At 30.6% G+C, this 17780-nt stretch overlaps 4 protein-coding genes and 1 long non-coding RNA gene across 6 annotated transcripts; 3 read left to right on the top strand and 2 right to left on the bottom strand.

Moving 5' to 3' along the window:
* Positions 1-878: 878 nt before the first annotated feature.
* Positions 879-3712, bottom strand: LOC136996972 (uncharacterized). Its single transcript, XR_010887799.1, has 3 exons — positions 1965-3712; positions 1655-1817; positions 879-1514 (listed from the first exon to the last, which is right to left on the bottom strand). It is a non-coding gene; the product is annotated as an uncharacterized lncRNA (long non-coding RNA).
* A 1195-nt stretch (positions 3713-4907) lies between these two features.
* On the top strand, positions 4908-8328 carry LOC105679449 (meiosis-specific nuclear structural protein 1-like). Its single transcript, XM_012379483.2, has 9 exons — positions 4908-5250; positions 5357-5530; positions 5753-5947; positions 6042-6226; positions 6383-6503; positions 6569-6776; positions 6851-7179; positions 7471-7632; positions 7710-8328. Exons 1-9 carry the CDS (start codon positions 5167-5169, stop codon positions 7845-7847), a joined length of 1596 nt encoding a protein of 531 aa, XP_012234906.2. The 5' UTR covers positions 4908-5166; the 3' UTR covers positions 7848-8328.
* A 3-nt stretch (positions 8329-8331) lies between these two features.
* Positions 8332-10158, top strand: LOC136996971 (mitochondrial 2-oxoglutarate/malate carrier protein-like). The gene is made up of 6 exons (XM_067346995.1): positions 8332-8563; positions 8624-8839; positions 9090-9226; positions 9328-9498; positions 9674-9773; positions 9862-10158. The coding sequence occupies exons 1-6, from the start codon at positions 8478-8480 to the stop codon at positions 10052-10054; spliced, it is 903 nt and encodes a 300-aa protein (XP_067203096.1). The 5' UTR covers positions 8332-8477; the 3' UTR covers positions 10055-10158.
* A 121-nt stretch (positions 10159-10279) lies between these two features.
* LOC105679450 (mitochondrial 2-oxoglutarate/malate carrier protein-like) lies at positions 10280-12083 on the bottom strand. Its single transcript, XM_012379485.2, has 6 exons — positions 11863-12083; positions 11562-11771; positions 11225-11358; positions 10899-11069; positions 10668-10767; positions 10280-10602 (listed from the first exon to the last, which is right to left on the bottom strand). Exons 1-6 carry the CDS (start codon positions 11928-11930, stop codon positions 10407-10409), a joined length of 879 nt encoding a protein of 292 aa, XP_012234908.2. The 5' UTR covers positions 11931-12083; the 3' UTR covers positions 10280-10406.
* Positions 12084-12262: 179 nt separating this feature from the next.
* LOC105679448 (dymeclin) lies at positions 12263-17640 on the top strand. Of its 2 annotated transcripts, none has more exons than XM_012379480.2 (12): positions 12263-12355; positions 12910-13206; positions 13670-13873; positions 13995-14239; positions 14309-14524; positions 14656-14837; positions 14916-15041; positions 15125-15238; positions 15321-15578; positions 15648-15830; positions 15949-16065; positions 16159-17640. In XM_012379480.2, exons 2-12 carry the CDS (start codon positions 12926-12928, stop codon positions 16324-16326), a joined length of 2094 nt encoding a protein of 697 aa, XP_012234903.1. In that variant the 5' UTR covers positions 12263-12355; positions 12910-12925; the 3' UTR covers positions 16327-17640. The 2 variants fall into 2 exon arrangements, with proteins under 2 accessions (XP_012234903.1, XP_012234904.1); XM_012379481.2 differs by having other exon boundaries at positions 12339-12491.
* The last annotated feature ends 140 nt before the right edge of the window (positions 17641-17780 follow it).

The raw sequence follows: 17780 nt of genomic DNA, 5'->3' as shown, positions 1-17780 counted from the left end.
AATAATGCTCAAATAATATTGCCTATGTAACAAATAAATTATTAATTATTGGTTCAAGTTTCGTATTACAGCATTCCAATCTTATTTGCTTAATAACAACAGTTTTTAATGCCATAAATTTAATATTATAAACTAGTATTAAAAGTAATATTAATATTATTTAATATTCTATATGTTCAAATTTTTTTGTTAAAACGCAATTTGATCGAGTTATCAGTCTGCGAACAAAAGTAATTTTGACGTTGCTTAATACTGTAGGATTGAGTGAAGACAATAATTATGATAGATTTTATGAGAGAAATCACTTTTAAATGCCATTTAACTGACCTTCTCAAGATATGAACTGTTAAAGTATGCAACTAACAAATAATTTTATTAAATCAGTCACATCAGCGCGCACTATTGCACCATTTACTTTTTTAGGTACAAAGAACTATTTACTCCAACTAAAAATTGTTTGTTATAAAAGGATCAATGTCGTTTGCTTTTTATTTTAAATATAATAGACTACTAGTTTACTTAAATTACAAAATTACGTTACAGATTTTTTACGCAAAATAATATGTATTTAAAAAATAATTATTACATGCATTGAAATTTTTATTCTTTAAAGCAAATTTTTAATAAAACAATAATACAATTAATAATAACATCTTTAAACATTTAAAAATATTTGAAATAATAATAAAAATTAAATTACGTTAGGAAAAATTAATAATTATAAGAACTATAAATATTGTAACAATTATCTCAAATACATTAAGTATCTGTAACATTTCATAAGTATAATGTTACACAATTAATGCAAAATGCCACAAGACTGACGCAGAAATAAACAATTCCTACATAATTCTATCTTCAAATAAAAGAATGACATACTCTCTTATGATGAATTTATTTGTACATTGTGATGAATGATTCATGTATTACATAAACATTTCTTCAAATACATTTTAACATTTTTCAATTCATTTATTTCACCAATAATTAATAAAATACATTTCGGAGACTTTTACAGAAGTTACAATAATTCGTTTCATATAAAGTAAAAATAAAGTAAAAATAAAATGAAGTAAAAATAACGAAAGTGCATAAAACAATTTCAGCATGTGTGAAAATGTATAAGAAATTAAATAAAAATTTGAAAAAAAATATATTATAAATTGTCGGAATTTTTCTCTTTACAAAGAAATCAATAATTCTTTCATTAAATTGTTTCAGTAAATAAAATTAAGAATATAGTTTATAAATTAAAAACATATATATCGTAATTTATAATTATAGTTATAATTTATAAAAATGTTGTTTCCTATAAAACTTAGATTTATAATCATATTCATAATTTTAAAAACATAAAACAAATTATTATACGTCAGGGCTATATATGTCACTTTTCTTGTATATATCTTTTAGTGATATAAAATCGTCAAAATTAAAACTACCATTATTGCAACTAGTGATACTATTTAGACGCCGATAAAGTTCCCATTGTCAACTTTCGGGGAAGGACAAATCTATATAGACAATTGTAATATACAAATAAAAAATAAATTGATTTTTGGCGTCATAATTATATTGTATATTTTTAGTAAATTAAACGCAATTTGAAATAGATAAAAAATTAATTATACTTACTAATAACAATAAAACTTACTGCCATTTTTTTATTCAGCTTAGTTGACTTGCCAAATGATGTTCATCTTCAACATGATCATTAAAATGAGTTCTAACAGCAACAGTTATGCTTCTATGACAATTATTACACTCTACTTTGAAATCATGACTTTTGATATATACGTACTCCCATATTAGCAATTCTGAAAAATATGTTTTTTTTTTAATGCCAAAGTAAATAATCGTCTAAACCTTTAAATAAAAATAAAACGTTCTTATCATAAATATGCATTTCACGTCAATAAGTTGAAATATTTGAAATGTATTCTTAATAATCCATGCAAACTTACCAAAGTTTAAAAATGCCGATTGTTCTTCAAGGTTAAAAACCTTTCAGTGACATACCCACTGTTCCGTTTCAAGTGATGAAATGCGTTCTGATGAATCAACTGTGTCGTCTGTTCTTCCGTATTTTTCAATTCAATGTTCCATTTTTATATGATAATCCAAATGACTTGAAAGAGAAAGATATAATTTGTTGTTACAAATAACACACTCTACCTCAAAATTACTTCTAAGGGTCCAATATTTCTGTGGCCAATCTTGAAGTATATAATTCTGCAGTTGTTGTTCAGAATGCAAACGTAAGTAATTTATTACAAATTCAGATGTAGACAAAACATTTGCATCGCAGATAATACATTGCGAATATAATTCATTTTAATACTTGAAATATATCCATAGCCAATTTAGTTTTCTCTCTTCTTCGCATTTCCAAATATTGCTATGACATTTTGCTATATGTATTTTAAAGTCAGTAGAATTTATATAACTATATATATTTTCGCAAAGCACGCACTGTGCATAAAAATCCGGCAGTTCTATATAATATTCCCACAGATTTTTTTTAGTTACAATGATTAATGACATAGACGTTTTGTTCGTTTGAAGTGATAAAACACGTTCTGGCGAACCAATTGTGTCATGTGTTTCTTTCGTCTTTTTCAATTTGTTCGAATGTTTCGCTTTTATATGATAATTCAACGTCCATGCAATAGAAAGAGATAATTTCTTGAAACAAATATTACATTCTACCTCAAAATCACTTCTTTGTGTCCAATATTTTCGAGACCAATTTTGATATCTCTGACTCGGCCGTTGTTCTTCAGAATGCAAACTTAAGTGATTTCCAACAGATTCAGATGTGGACAAAACATTTGCATCGCAGATAATACATTGTGAATATAATTTGTCTGAATACTTGAAAAATATCCATTGCTTATTTAGTTTTCTTTCTTCTTCGCATTTCCAAATGTTACTATGACATTTTGCTACATGCGTTTTAACGTTTTTGTAATATGTATAACCACATTTAATTTCGCAAAACATGCATTGTGCTTTAAGATCCGGCAGTTTTACATAATATTCCCACAGATTTTTTTTAGTTACAATAGTTAATGACGTAGACGTTGTGTTCGTCCGAACTGATAATACGCGTTCTGATGAAGCAACTGTGTCATGTGTTTTTTGCGTATTTTTTAATTTGTTCGAATGTCTTCTCTTTATATGAAGATCCAAATAATCACGTATAGGAAGAGTTAAGTTCTTATGACAAATATTACACTCTATCTCAAAATCACTTCTTTGTGTCCAATATTTTCGGGACCAATCTTGACGTCTTTGATTATGCCGTTGTTCTTCAGAATGCAAACTTAAGTGATTTTCTACAGATTCAAATGTAGACAAAACATTTGCGTCGCAGATAATACATTGTGAATATAATTTGTTTGAATACTTGAAATTTATCCATTGCCATTTTAGTTTTCTCTTTTCTTCGTATTTCCAAATTTTTCGATGCTTTCTTGCTATATGTGTGTTGAAGTTTTTATTTTGTATATAATTATATTCATTTTCGCAAAACTTACACTGTGCTTGAAAATTCAGCAGTTTTATATAATATTGCCATATGTGCTTTTTAGTTACAATCATTGCTGACATTATGTTTATTTGATATGATTGAACGCGGTTAACTGAATATAATACAAGAACCTTTCTGCCGAAAAATATAAAAGAGGACGAAAGAAGGCGTATAATTTTTCACGTGAATGTAAATATTGATACGTCGGACAACATCTAACTAATAATTCTCAAAAGACGTGGTAACATCTCATATCAAGTGTGTAAGGTAATAACAGCGATAGAAGGTTACAGCGCATTCTGTATATACACGAATATACGATTGTGTGAAAAATAATGCACAAACAATATTGCCTATGTAGCAATAAATTATTAATTATTGGTTTAAATGTCTTATTACATCATTCTATTCTTATTTGCTCAATAATAACAGTTTTTAATGCTTTAAATTTAATCTTAAATACTACTATTAAAATGAATATTATTTAATATTCTATATGTTTGAATATTTTTGTTAAAACGCAATTTGAGTTATTCGTCTGCGTACAAATGTAATTTTGACGTTTATTTATAATGTAGGATATATTGAGTAAAGGCAAGGATTAAAATAGGTTTCATGAGGAAAATATCTTTTAAATGTAATTTAACTGACCTTCTCAAGATATGAACTGTTAATGTATGCAAGTAACAAATAATTTTATTAAACTAGACACACCAGCGTGCATTATTCGCGCCTTTTACTTTTTTAAGTACAAAGAACTATTTACTACACCCAAGAATTGTTTATTATAAAAGGATCAATGTCGTTTGGTTTCTCTTTTATTCAAATGTAATTTAACTACCAATCTTCTCAAGATATGAACCGTCAAGGTATTCAATGACAACCGCTCGAAATAACACACAATGCACATCGGGATAATCAATTAGTATCGTGGAAAAAAGGCAACAATAAAAATTTTTCATGTTTTTTTTAAAAATAGGAATTATAATTCAAATAAATGCTCGATATACTTGATATTGAATATTGAAAATGTAGTTTGCACAATTGTATTATTACAATTAAATAGTATTATTACAAGTAAATAATAGCGAGACGCAGTATGCTTAAGTGGAACTATTTGATTGATTAGTTTTTTGCAGCTACACATCTTGCACTTTCTTTCCTTTCTTTCTCTCTTTTTCTAACGCTTGATTATCTATTTCGTTTTGAACATATAAAAACTGTAACATAATAACTGTATCTTACCAAATAGAATTATTATCAAAAACTAAGGTTGATATTTTATTATTTTATGTCCTCATTTGTATCGACAAAACAGTTTTCTTTTCGTCTCTTTTATTATGTCATAAAGCACATTGATCGCTTTTATTTGGTTTCTATGTCAACCATTCCGCTGTGCGAAAGTAGCTATGTTGCATTCATTAGAACCGGTGTATTACGTCGCATTGCTGTTTACGCCAGCATGTGTATTATTAATGTTTTATCATAATAATTTCTCAAAATAGATATTTAACCATGATTTCCATTTTTCCACAGTTTATCTAAAAAATTCAAACTGTTCGTATCGGAAAACTTTGCTTTGCTTGTCTTACAGCTATTATATAATTTATTCGTTATCTATTATCTGTTCTCTAATGGTGCGAAAGAAGCTACATCGTCCAGAAATGCATACAACATACCTCTTAAAACCTGGACAAACTCTCGAAAATACTCGAAATGTGAGTACTTTTATATTATTCAAATGTGTTGAGCTTGTAAAACTCAATATAAAGATCGAATTTCTTGCGTCTTATTTGATGAAAAATTTAAACGTGCTTTTCGCAGACGTCCGAAAGAAATCGGGCATTAATATTGCCGAAGAACACTTTTCAGCGGTTTGTGGATTATACTACTGAAGAAGACAGGATAGCAGCAGAGCAAGAAAAGATGGCTGCGAAAATTGCAGCACTAAAAAAAGCAACTTATGAGAAAAGTAAAACATGGGATACTAAAATTGAAGTATGTTCGATTATTAATACAATAGAGTCAAATTTTGCAATTGTATATAAAAAATATTTTATTTCAAAGCAATACATACAATTATTGAACAAAACAAAAATAAAATATATTTATTTTTTATATAATTTCTAAAAGAATAAGATTAATAAATTTTTAGATAGGCATTTGTAAAATTTTTTCAAAGCTTATCCGACAGTTGAGACGAGAATGATTTGATAACAGAATATTAAGGCGAGGCGAAAGGAAGAATTATTGTCGAAGAGACAAAAGGCTGAGGAAGAGAGGAAGATGTTCGTGAAGGAAACAGCGGAGAAAAAGGCAATGGAGCGTGCGGAAGTGGTGCAACAGGCAAGAAAGTTGCTTCTACAGAAGAAACCTATGTGTCGGCAAATTAATCGCTCTCTCTTCGCCTCCGAGGTATTTTCTCACGAAACCAGTGTATACATAATTTCTAAGTCAGACCCACCATCAATTAAATTTAAAGTAAATAACCCAACCGTGATCTCATCAGTGTCTCAGAGAGCTGGATGAGCAAGTGGCGTTTCAAAAGACCATTAGAGAGATGGATAAAGAGCAGGATGCGGAATATGCTAATACGATTAAGACAAACGTTGCGAAATACGAAGAACAGAAGAAGCAGGAAGCAGAAGAACGAGCAAAGAAGATAAAGGATTACAAAACGGAATTACAGAAACAGTAAATTAATATTAATAAGAATATTAACATAAAAATGTGAGAATATGTGATTATAAATATTTATAGGAATAATAATGCGTAATATAAATATAGATATATTATTAATATATTTAAATTATTAAGATAATATTGTTGAGATAACTTTGTATTGATCAGGATCGAAGAGAACGAACGGAACAACAAGCTAAAAGTAAAAGAGGAATTGGAGACTGAAAAACAAAATCAAAGAAATATGACACGAAATATGCAACTTATGAAGGAGAAGGAAATGCAAGATGTATGCACTGAAATCCACCGAATATATTCTATCTTTATAAATTGTAACATATATTTTGTTTATAGATATTGAACAAAAAGAAGAAACTACAGCAATTTTTTAAGGAAGCGATAGAGGAGAAAAAACGATTCGAGCTGGAATTGAAGAATGACGAAGAATTCGAAGATCGAGCGTTGGAGATCTATCGGAAGGCTAAAGATCGAATACAGGAAATTCATAAATCAACAGTACTGCGAGAAAAGGAAGAAAAAATACGCCAAGCGCAGATTATAGGTTTGACGATGTTTCTGAAACAAATTTTGGTTACAGATTTACGTTTGAATAAATTCACAATAACTTTTTTTCAGCGGAACAATGTGGCGTGGTTGAGCATTCTTATGAGATTAAAGAGCGAGAAATATTTGAGAAAGCTGTGAAAGAGAAAGAAGAGATTGAAGCGGAAAAACAGAAAGCACAAAAGGAACGAGAGGAAACAATGCGTGCTCTCATGGAAGAGTATAAGCTTCAAGATGCAGCTGCAAGGATCAAACAAAGACAGGAAAAGAAGGATTTGAAAGCTTGGGAGATGATGCAGAGATTTAAGAAAGATGAGTATGACAAGCAAACCAATTTGGAGGAGCGTAAACGGCAATGGCAACAGAAACTGGAGTACGGAAAAGAACTGCGGAAAGATGCTGTAAGAATAGATTCTATTTCAAATAATTAAAGCTGGATATTTTTCAATACATATAATTTAATAAATAATACAAAATTATTTTGCATATTTTTAGATAAATTAAATTTTCCAGAATAACTACTTTTTTTATATTGGACCACACTTTTTTGACAACATTATTTTGTAGTTTCTACTTAAAACGTAATTTCTCAACTATTTTTTGTTTTGTATTTCAGATTTTGTAAACTTTTATAATATTTCTCTCAATTTGCATGTATAAAAAATTATTAATAAATTTTTTCACATTATCAGGAGGAGAAACAGATTGAAAGACAACGTGAAAAAGATTTCGAAATCGAAGCTATGAAAACCACAATCGAGAAGACTAATCAGAGGATTCTTCTTTACGCTGATGAAGTTTTAGAAGAATCGAAAGGCGTGAGGCCGCTTTATCCGATTATTAAAGCCATAAAAGTGCGTTTGAATACTTTTAACGTAAGAGTTTGCAATCTAGATATGCTAACAATTGTAAATATTGTCTCTGTTTGTAGAAGTGTAAAGAGGAAATGGGGTTAACACCATTAAGAAACGTCGAAGAGACTGTCAGAGTAGAGCGGCCGAAGAGAAAACACGGAGTCCGTCGTGTTGGCACAAAACCTGTTCCGGCCGAACAAATATATTACTTGTAGTAGCTGTCCGTAATTATTACGCGGTTTATATTTGTTCGTACACATTCTATCATTTGTCAAAATAATGTATTCAAATCACTTTCGCATTGTATCAACCTATCGTCCGTTTCTATCGTAACTCATATAAAGATCTTGTACGAACAAAGATAGCAATATTGCAAACAATTAATCAACTCGCGAAAGTTTGAGCACTCTCACAGTTTTTTATTGTTGCGATATATATACATCTAATATAAAATAGTTTCTTATAGAAACAGTGCACAACGTATATCAAATTCTTGTACTGGTAGAATAAATCAATTAAAAAATAGCAATTGATTTATTACTATATCTCTATTTTCTTACTTTCTTACTTATTTCAAAAAATTTATGAATAGAATAATAAATGCAATAATTAATCAATGTACTCTAATACTAATTAAAATCGATTTAAGAATCGATATTTTAATTTCATACCGCAAAACATTACGTTTTAACGGTTAACTTCCACAAAAATTAATAATTTATAAAAGTTTCGATACACGTGTATTTTATTGTTCTAGAAATATTTTTAATTTAACAAATAAAAATAAGAGCAAAAAATATTTTATTTATCTAACGTATGCCGAGTGATATAAAGAGTTGTTGAAAATGTTAAGAAAAAATGGAGAGCTGCAGGAGAAGAAGTTACAACCTATACCGCCGACAATCAATTTCTTACTTGGTGGACTTTCCGGGTAATTCGAACGATATCTTAAACTAAAAAAAAAATATACCGTCTTAAATATCTGCTTCAGAATGGCAGCAACTTGTGTGGTTCATCCGATGGACGTAATCAAGAATAGGATGCAAGTGCTCAAGGGCAAAGCATCGATTCTGGACACAATCAGCATCACATACAGCAAGGAAGGCATCTTGGCATTTTACAATGGATTGACAGCCGGTCTAGTGAGACAGGCCACGTACACGACCGTGCGACTCGGAATCTACAATCAGATGCATGAATTTTGGAGGTGAATCTCAACGACGTTGACAAAATGAAGAAATTTCAGAAAAGTGACTAAAAATATTCGGACAACGCAAAAATCTCAACAATGTGTGTGTCTGAGAGATATTTAAAAGACTGGAAAATATTTCTCTGAAATATCTTTGTGATAACTTCTAAATAGATATATCGGTCAAATAACTAAAGCAATTAAAGTAATTAAGGACGCTTGGCTGTAGTTTGAACAGAAATTGATTGTATTTGATGTACATTCTTAGACAAAACTACGTCGGTCCTCCTGCCTTTGCTATTCTGATGCTTATGGCTGGAAGTGCCGGTGCTATTGGAGCGTTTGTTGGGACACCAGCCGACCTTGCCCTCGTAAGAATGACAACAGATGGTAGATTACCCGTGGGTAGGTAATAAGATATGAAATTTATACATTGTAAATTGCATTCTCCCCAATTAATTAAGAATTAACTGATATGTCGTTCCATTAATATTTATAATATTTAGAGCAGCGGAGAAATTACAAAAACGTGTTTGACGCGTTCGTCAGGATCGTCAGAGAGGAGGGAATGTTCGCTTTATGGAGAGGAAGCTTGCCTACCGTAGGAAGAGCTATTGTTGTTAACATTTCGCAACTGGCGACTTACAGTCAAGTGAAGCTTTTGATTAAATCACGAAGTATGTGTAAGATTTCAGTATCTGTAACTTATGCGTACGTAATTTCTCCGAACATATTTTAACGCAAAAAAACTTTGGAAAAATTGCAAAGCTCTAAAGCGCGCGCATGTTCTTAGATATTTTTAGATGACATGCATATGTTACTTGGGAAATTATTCGTCAATTATTCTCGTAGCGAATGTCAAGGAGGGCATACTCTTGCACTTTTACGCATCGATGATATCAGGATTCCTCACCGCCTTTAATTCTATGCCCTTTGATGTCACCAAAACCAGGTTATCAGATTGATTTTAATATTTAAGATTTTTAAATTAATATTAACTTTCGTCAAAAGAATTCAGCAGGATTGCTATATGTCAACAGAATACAAAACATGAAGATCACTGGAAAACTTCCAGGTATGACCGCAGTTATGATGTCAATAGCAAAAAACGAGGGAATAGGATCTCTTTGGAAGGGCTTCTGGCCGACTTATTGCAGAATAGGTCCGCACACAGTACTGACTCTTATTATTAACGAGCAATTAATGAACTTATATAGATCATACATTCAATAATCAGTCAAATAATAAAAAAAATTTATCCGAATCAAAATTTATCTATAAATTTTATTTTCATAATTATCAAATAATCAACAAAGTTTGTGCGCTTTTACGTAAAGTTTATTATCAGCAAAACCACACAAACTTTAATGGCTGTTTGATATTATACTCGTAAGTTATACATAAATGTATAAAATTTCATATTTTAAAAATATATTTTTTAAGGAAATATTGTCTTGTACTAATGTAATTAAATTTTAGTTGCTAACAATAGCTTTATGCAATAGTTTGCCTATTTTTTTTTTTTTAATTTTAATATTGTAATATGCACTTAAGAAAATATTTGACATCACAAGTGTAAATTTTATTATCGAGAAAAAATTTTTAAATATATTTTATGAAGCTGATCGACACATACCATAGTGATTACAGTGTTAGGCGCTGCTCGGGAATAATACGGAAGGAAACCGCGCCATAGCGATGTTAAACCTTCCGTTTTAGTAATGTTAATGATTGTAGCGACAACGGTAGGTGATCTTGTGAATTGTTTCAAGTTTTGAATTCTGAAGGGATCACACATATTTAAAGATAAATCTCAATCATTTCATTTTTGATATTATTGTTTTACCTAGTTTTAGCAACGTCTATCGGAATCGAAGCAAAACATGTGACTATACCGGACATCATGGCAGCAGCAAATTGCAGTTGTATATCATTTTTTATGTATGCTGTCGTATTAAAAATATATGATATTTAATTATTATTAAAATTGTAATTAAATCATAGATACTAAGTCATTATTTATATTCTTCTCTTAATTTATCGAAATAATAAATCTAGCATTGCAAAATTTAACAACCTGTGTCTTCCAGCAACATCTTCGCTCTGGTATATGTACCTAGCTGTGTTCCATTGACGACCGCTGCCCTGCCCATCGTGGGCACTGCTCCTCGCCATAATCTGGTGAACCCCTCAGTCTTCCATACATTGACAATACCATGGATTGCATTCTTGTAATTTCTTTGTTTTTCTAACAATTAATTTTGCATCAAGCATACTATACGCTTGCAAGACATTTGTTTTTTTTTTTTTTTACTTTCTATTGCCCAAAAGCACTGAGAAATAAATATTAGTGGAAAAAAATATCTGTTGGCAGATATATGTATATTAGTGGACAAAAAATACCTGCTGGTAGATGTATATCAGCCACCATGCGAATCAATACCAGATCCGTAGGAGTACCAACAAAAGAGCCCATTACGCCAGCTACCATTCCGAGGCTAATCATCGTTGCATAATTTAAACGACCAAAATGTTGTCTATGGAAAGAAATTTTGTTGATATTGAAGACATGTAGATATTGAACGATTTGCATAATATAAATGAGGAAAAGTCAAAAAATAAAAAAGCTTTTTGATTTCCAAATTAATTGAAAATGTTTCTTTACTTTTTGACTTTTTTTGTATATTTAGCACAATTTAGCACTGCAAATTACGATTAATTTTTAAACATATGCTATTACTCTGCGATATCGAACAACGTGGTGTAAATTCCAAGTCTGCTAGTGGTGTAAGTCAGCTGACGAAGAAGACCCGCGCTCAGTCCTGTGTAAAAACCAAAAACTCCGCTCGTCCTGAATGTTTGGAGTACTGTGTTGCGTAAAGTATTTCGTGACACTTGCATGCGTATTTTAAGAACGTCCATAGGATGCGTTGGTACCTGAGCTGCCACTCTATTATTAGCCGAAATATGATTACAATCAATTTTAACCTAAAATATTTTTTTGAACATTTGCATCAAATAAATTATAAAATTTTTTTTACCCTGATATGGCACCGATTACAAAGTTGACGAATGGTGGCACTTTAGCGTCCGTGATCGATGCCGACATTAATGCATTCTCTTAACTAATATCTTGTAACGTTGTTTTTACAAAATATTTTAAAATATAATAATGCCACGGTAACCTGCTAACCATTTTCATATTTCTCCCGGATGTAGTAGCATGGTATCGATTCCAAAAATCCTTATTGTCGGCTTGGAGAATAATATAGACAATATTAAAAAATAATGATAAATAATTAATTTGTAAACAATAAGTTTAGTAATTATTAAGAAGAATAGAATTATTAAAAACTCATTTACAGTACGTGTATTCACTCACAACTCGTAATTTGATTGCGAGATTCAGTAATCGATATAGTAGAATCGATTCATCGACAGAGCGACTGCGTATCGATACGTCAGCTAAATGCCAGTGTGGAACTTTTTTCTGTCCATGAGTTGTGTACGAGTCTGACTGATATCAGTAATTTTGTAAGTGCATTTTGTCTTAGTGGTTGCAGACGCGGAATGCGACGTCTCAAGTGATACGAAGACGTGATTGCAAACACCGCTAGAAAAAGGGGCCGGCGATTCCGCTGAATCTATATATATTAAATGACATGCGGAGGTTATTAGTTTGTCACGACGTTTACACTTATATGTCGGCAAAATAACGTTCTATTATTATAACATGAACACTACATCAGAATACAATTGTGCATATAATGAAATAATTAGAACATTTGCAATTGCGCATGATTATCCATGTCAATTCCTTCTCGTGCTAAGCTACTGTCAAACTAAACGTCAACTGTATACTTTTGATTGTGTCACTTTCAAAATTAGGATAATTTTTGTGTTTACATTGCCATCAGAAATTCCAAGAATACTTTTAAGTTAACAAAATGTCAATTGCTTAATATTCTCTTGTGTTACTTTCATCGCATATTGATACATACATGTCTGTAAAAATAATGACATAACGTTGTGACAAAAAGAATAGATTTTATAAGTCGACATAGGAAGTCACTGTCTTTTACTTTCAGGTAATCGATAGAGGCAATGGGTACGACGCCGAGTCGCTATGAAGATCTCTCCAAAAATGTGCACCTGGAAAAATTCTGTGGGAAGCAGAGTATACCTGCGAATGATCCATTCTGGGAAACATTTCTATCATACAATATGCGACCACCCATTACAAGAAACGATCAAATAGAACTCGACTCTCGATTAGACTTATCGTGTCAACAGTTGCTTGTCAATAATTTGACTACAGGCAACTTTGGTACTCTGATACAAGTAGCTCTCTCATTCATTAATGAGCTCCTTGCACCTATTCAAAAGTAAGTCCATGTTGCTTCATTACAATATATATATTGTAATTATGTGATGGGATTCAAATCGTCTCAAGATATCTTGAGTTAAAAGCTGAAAATCGAAGAAGTCTCAAAACATCTTGCAAAACTGATTGAAAATCTTAAAAAATCTTGAATGCTATAATACATGTGTATATACATATATGTATATGTGTATGTTATGTGTTATATTATTCAAAATATTTAACACATTTAAGAGATTCAAGACTTTCAAGACTTTTTCAATTATAACAGTCTTGCAAGATCTTTTTATTCTTGGTCATTCTTGACTTGTTTAGAAATTTGCAAGTAAGAATCTTGAAATCTCATCATTAATTGTAATATCATATTAAATAATGTAATATGTATATTAAAAACTCTTGTCTTGTCTCTAAAGAACATATGTGACATTTAAATTGTATAACTTTACAAATTATATCGGCACTTACAGTGTAATATCAGCATGGCAGACATACAATTCTTTGTTTGCTGTGAGATGCATTTTGAAGTATCTTATTGAGACAGTGGGTGAGGAAGAAATGCTGAAACACATTGAGGCACCGCAAACAACAGCGACAAATGAAGCATTATCTTCTTTTAGATTGGAAGAATTCGTTGAAACATTGATAGAACTTATTACAGATGTACCTTTGTGGTGAGTGAAGGCAATACACGCATACAAGATTAATATATTTGTATCCATAAATTTTTTTAAATATTTTATATATATATATATACTATACATATATGTAGAAATATACCTATATTCTTTACAGCGACTTTACGTACCTTGTTCACTTGGAAGCAATTAATTGTTTACTCGTGTTGCTTTCGGTACAGTTGTTCTCACAAACTGCAGCCGAATACAGTACTGTGTATAGAATAGCAATGCACGCGCATTCAAGTCAGCATGCGCCTGCTGTAGTGTGCACACTGTTGCACAATTTTATCCAACAAGAACACGCTCCTCCGGGATTGCTGACGCAGCAACCTGGAGGTAGTATTGTATTCAGTATCGCTGGTAAATATAATAATATCACAAAACGTGAGCGGTCTGTTTTACAAGCGTTAATATGAAGCATTGTTTCAGCCGGACTGTGGAACGTAATAAGAATGGGCATAGGCAGTGGTTCGAAAAATATACAGATTGCACATAATGGCGCCGCTGAGGATGAAGAAAGAAAGCGCAACACGGAAACTCCGCTCGCTAGTCAATCTCTATTACTTTTATTGGTTCTGACGAATCATTGTACCGCTACAGAAAACCCATATAGAAATGCGCTTTTCTCTTTTATAGATATGCAAGGTGAGCATCGATCTTATTTAATTTAATTATTATTAATATCGTTGACAAATTATGTTAGATGTTGATTATAAAGGATTATAGTACGTATATATCACAGATTAGATAAATAATGATAATATATATTTTTACAGAAGATTATACTACGTCGCAAACGAAAGCAAGCGAAACTTTCAAATTTAATTTAAGCAAATTATATAATACTATTTGTAAGATACCAAATACAGACGAAGTCACGCTCCTCCTCTACATGCTGTTACACAGGAACTCGAGTGTAAAGCAGGACATAATGAGAAGACCTGACATACAGTTATTGGTAAGTGACTTAAAGGTAACTCAAAGAACATTTTTTTTTTTAGTAATTATACTTAAACATTAAAATGTTTGTTTATAGGTAACTCCAATATTACAAATATTATATCACGCACCAAACAATACGTCGCATCATATTTACATGTCTCTTATTATCCTTCTAATTTTAAGCGAAGATGAAACATTTAACAAAAGAATACATGAAATTGTAAGTTTTAAGACTTTATGTAATGCAATATAATGATTATAGTAACGATTAATAATTACAATATATCTTATTTTTCTTTTAAGATGCTCAAGGGTATAACATGGTATACTGAAAGATCCATAAGTGAAATATCGTTAGGCGGTCTTTTAATTCTTGTTGTAATTCGCACGATTCAATATAATATGTTTAAAATGCGGGTAAGTGTGATATTGTTTTTTACCTTGTGTATTGATTATTGAGTAGAGCTACGTATCTGCAAATTTATATTTTTTTTATTAGGACAAATATCTTCATACGAACTGTCTAGCAGCCTTGGCAAATATGTCTGCTCAATTCACATCGTTACATCCTTACGTCAGTCAGCGATTGCTAAGTCTATTTGAAACTCTTGCAAAAAAGCATGCACGGCTAGAAGCAAAGATTAGAACACAAGCACAAGCGACTTCTGCTAATAATACCAATGTTAATGTTAATTTATCTGATAACGTGACTAATGGAAACGCAACCGGTACCAATCAGTTCGCTAATGCAGATTTGGTAAATTTTTAATTATATAAATATATTGATTTGTTTTCAGCATTTATCAAGTAAAATATATTATTCCAGATTCAAGATTTAACCATACTTGAGGAAGTTCTGCGAATGGTGCTCGAAATTATAAATAGTTGTTTAACTCATAGACTTGCGCATAATCCGAACTTAATTTACACTCTTCTCTACAAGAAAGATGTCTTTCAACCGTTTAGAATGCATTCTGCTTTTCAAGATATAGTGCAAAATATTGATTCTGTAAGTTTTTATTTTTAAATAGTAAATAGAATACACGCACAATTTTATAGTTCAATATTTATAGACTTTAAGAATCGATAAGAATAATGATTGAACGTTTTTAAAATGTGATTTTTAGGTAATTAATTTTTTCTCTTATAAATTGGAACAAAAAGACCAATCGCAAATCGGTGTTAGTCAAGTATTAGCCACTATACAACAAGGAACTTCAGAATGGCCACGCGATCGTTTAAGAGTACGTAAAATTTGTTATGATCTATTTGAATTGTAAAAATGTTAATGTATTAATTAATGTATGTGTATAACTACATATATTTCCCGTTTATAGAAATTTCCTGAATTGAAATTTAAATATGTAGAAGAAGAACAACCAGAAGAATTCTTCATTCCTTATGTATGGAATGTCGTTTGTCAAGGGGCGTTATTACATTGGAATGCCGAACACATCAAATTGTTTTCTCCCAACAATGGCGAGCCAACAATCATCGTTTGCTGATATTGAGAAGAGGGGTGTATCCTACTATAAATATTCAAAGCGACAATGTAGGATAACATTTGAGACCATATGTTTATAACAAAGTTATAAAAAGCAGAAGTAATATTTCAGTTTCGATAGTGAAGGAAAATGGAAGTTTTAAGAACTGAAGTGAAAAGACAAGTGTATACAACAAAGAGGATATAGTATTTATTAATAACTATTGCATGAAGTAAGTCCCTTGTAATTAGAACATTCTTTGATTAGACTTTTCTATCTGGTCATATCACTTCTATGTATTATTGTTTAAATATTTATTATAGAATCGAGAACAAAAATATTTAAATGTTACTTTCTTATATTTTCATATTACACTTTATTTAATAAGATATAAGAGATATAAGAGATATATGTAGACGATCTTATATTTTTGAAAATTAGACTAACTTTTTTGTAGCTTTATGTTATTAATATACATGACATAATATATATTATATATCATTTATATCTTAATGTATATTATATAATCAATAATATATATTATGCCAAACTAAGTGCAATTATTGCACGTCGGTGGGACTGGTTAAAATTATTGCGATATTTTGCAATAATTTACGTTATTACTCTAATTTTATGTTGTTGAAGATACTTACTGATATGCATGAAAAAAATTACAATTCCTTAATAATATGATTTCTGAATGCCTGTACTTTTCAAAATTCCTTGCAGTATCATCTTCCTACCATCTTAGAACGATTTTCTTCAAAGAATGTAATCTTAAAGATAAATACATATACCGTTTTAAGGTACAAATGTAGAAACATGTAAAATTATCAAGATTTAGTGAGTTACCTCTCATAGCCTAATCATCGAGAGATAATGCAATATTATCTTATCGCACACACATGAGTAATGTCGAGTTATTAACATGTAATAGCAAATTCGGGAAATTGCCGCGGTGAGTTTAAGCATCACGTGTGTTACCCGTTTACATCGAGATTAATCTATTAAATACAAGTAGAAAATTTCTAAAAACATAAATTTATATATTATAATTAGAAGTTGAAATTTCCAGTGAAATTTGATTTTAATGGGCAAAACAGCTCAAACAAAGCGGAGAGCGAAAGTAACAATACAATTTTGTCGATTAGATATCGCATTTGCATGTATATTTATAAATAATTATCAAGATGCAAAAAGAAATATTGAGTTGCCACTTGTCTAATTGAAAGCATCGCAGCATAATATTAGTTCTACAATCGTTCGCGTTGTATATGTGCAAATAATTTTTATTTAATATGTATATCAAATAAAAAAAATTCTGACATTTATAAACACTTGATTTCGTTTCCTCGAATGCTCATTCAATATACACGTAGTGTAGTTACGCGGAAATGAAAGGGTCACGGATTATGGGACGGATGTGAAGGCAATGTAGGCGAGAATAAAAATAATTCAATGTCCATTTTTAACCG

Source organism: Linepithema humile, chromosome 1 (assembly GCF_040581485.1).
Source record: "Linepithema humile isolate Giens D197 chromosome 1, Lhum_UNIL_v1.0, whole genome shotgun sequence".
NCBI classification, from domain to species: domain Eukaryota; kingdom Metazoa; phylum Arthropoda; class Insecta; order Hymenoptera; family Formicidae; genus Linepithema; species Linepithema humile.
Note: the sequence above shows the minus strand (reverse complement) of the source record. Positions and strands in the feature narration are given on the sequence as shown.

Excerpts from the sequence above, each read along its gene's own strand:
- LOC105679449 (XM_012379483.2), top strand. The coding sequence starts at position 5,167 with ATGGTGCGAAAGAAGCTACATCGTCCAGAAATGCATACAACATACCTC. Across the intron at positions 5,531-5,752 it reads CATGGGATACTAAAATTGAA|AATATTAAGGCGAGGCGAAA; the intron begins GTATGTTCGATT and ends ATTTGATAACAG. Across the intron at positions 7,180-7,470 it reads AAGAACTGCGGAAAGATGCT|GAGGAGAAACAGATTGAAAG; the intron begins GTAAGAATAGAT and ends TCACATTATCAG.
- LOC105679450 (XM_012379485.2), bottom strand. The coding sequence starts at position 11,930 with ATGTCGGCATCGATCACGGACGCTAAAGTGCCACCATTCGTCAACTTT. Across the intron at positions 11,070-11,224 it reads TGATATACATCTACCAGCAG|AAAAACAAAGAAATTACAAG; the intron begins GTATTTTTTGTC and ends ATTAATTGTTAG. Across the intron at positions 10,768-10,898 it reads GATGTTGCTGGAAGACACAG|CATACATAAAAAATGATATA; the intron begins GTTGTTAAATTT and ends TTAATACGACAG.
- LOC105679448 (XM_012379480.2), top strand. The coding sequence starts at position 12,926 with ATGGGTACGACGCCGAGTCGCTATGAAGATCTCTCCAAAAATGTGCAC. Across the intron at positions 15,042-15,124 it reads ACAAAAGAATACATGAAATT|ATGCTCAAGGGTATAACATG; the intron begins GTAAGTTTTAAG and ends TTTTCTTTTAAG. Across the intron at positions 15,239-15,320 it reads ATAATATGTTTAAAATGCGG|GACAAATATCTTCATACGAA; the intron begins GTAAGTGTGATA and ends TTTTTTTATTAG.
- LOC136996971 (XM_067346995.1), top strand. The coding sequence starts at position 8,478 with ATGTTAAGAAAAAATGGAGAGCTGCAGGAGAAGAAGTTACAACCTATA. Across the intron at positions 8,564-8,623 it reads TTACTTGGTGGACTTTCCGG|AATGGCAGCAACTTGTGTGG; the intron begins GTAATTCGAACG and ends TATCTGCTTCAG. Across the intron at positions 9,227-9,327 it reads AGATGGTAGATTACCCGTGG|AGCAGCGGAGAAATTACAAA; the intron begins GTAGGTAATAAG and ends TATAATATTTAG.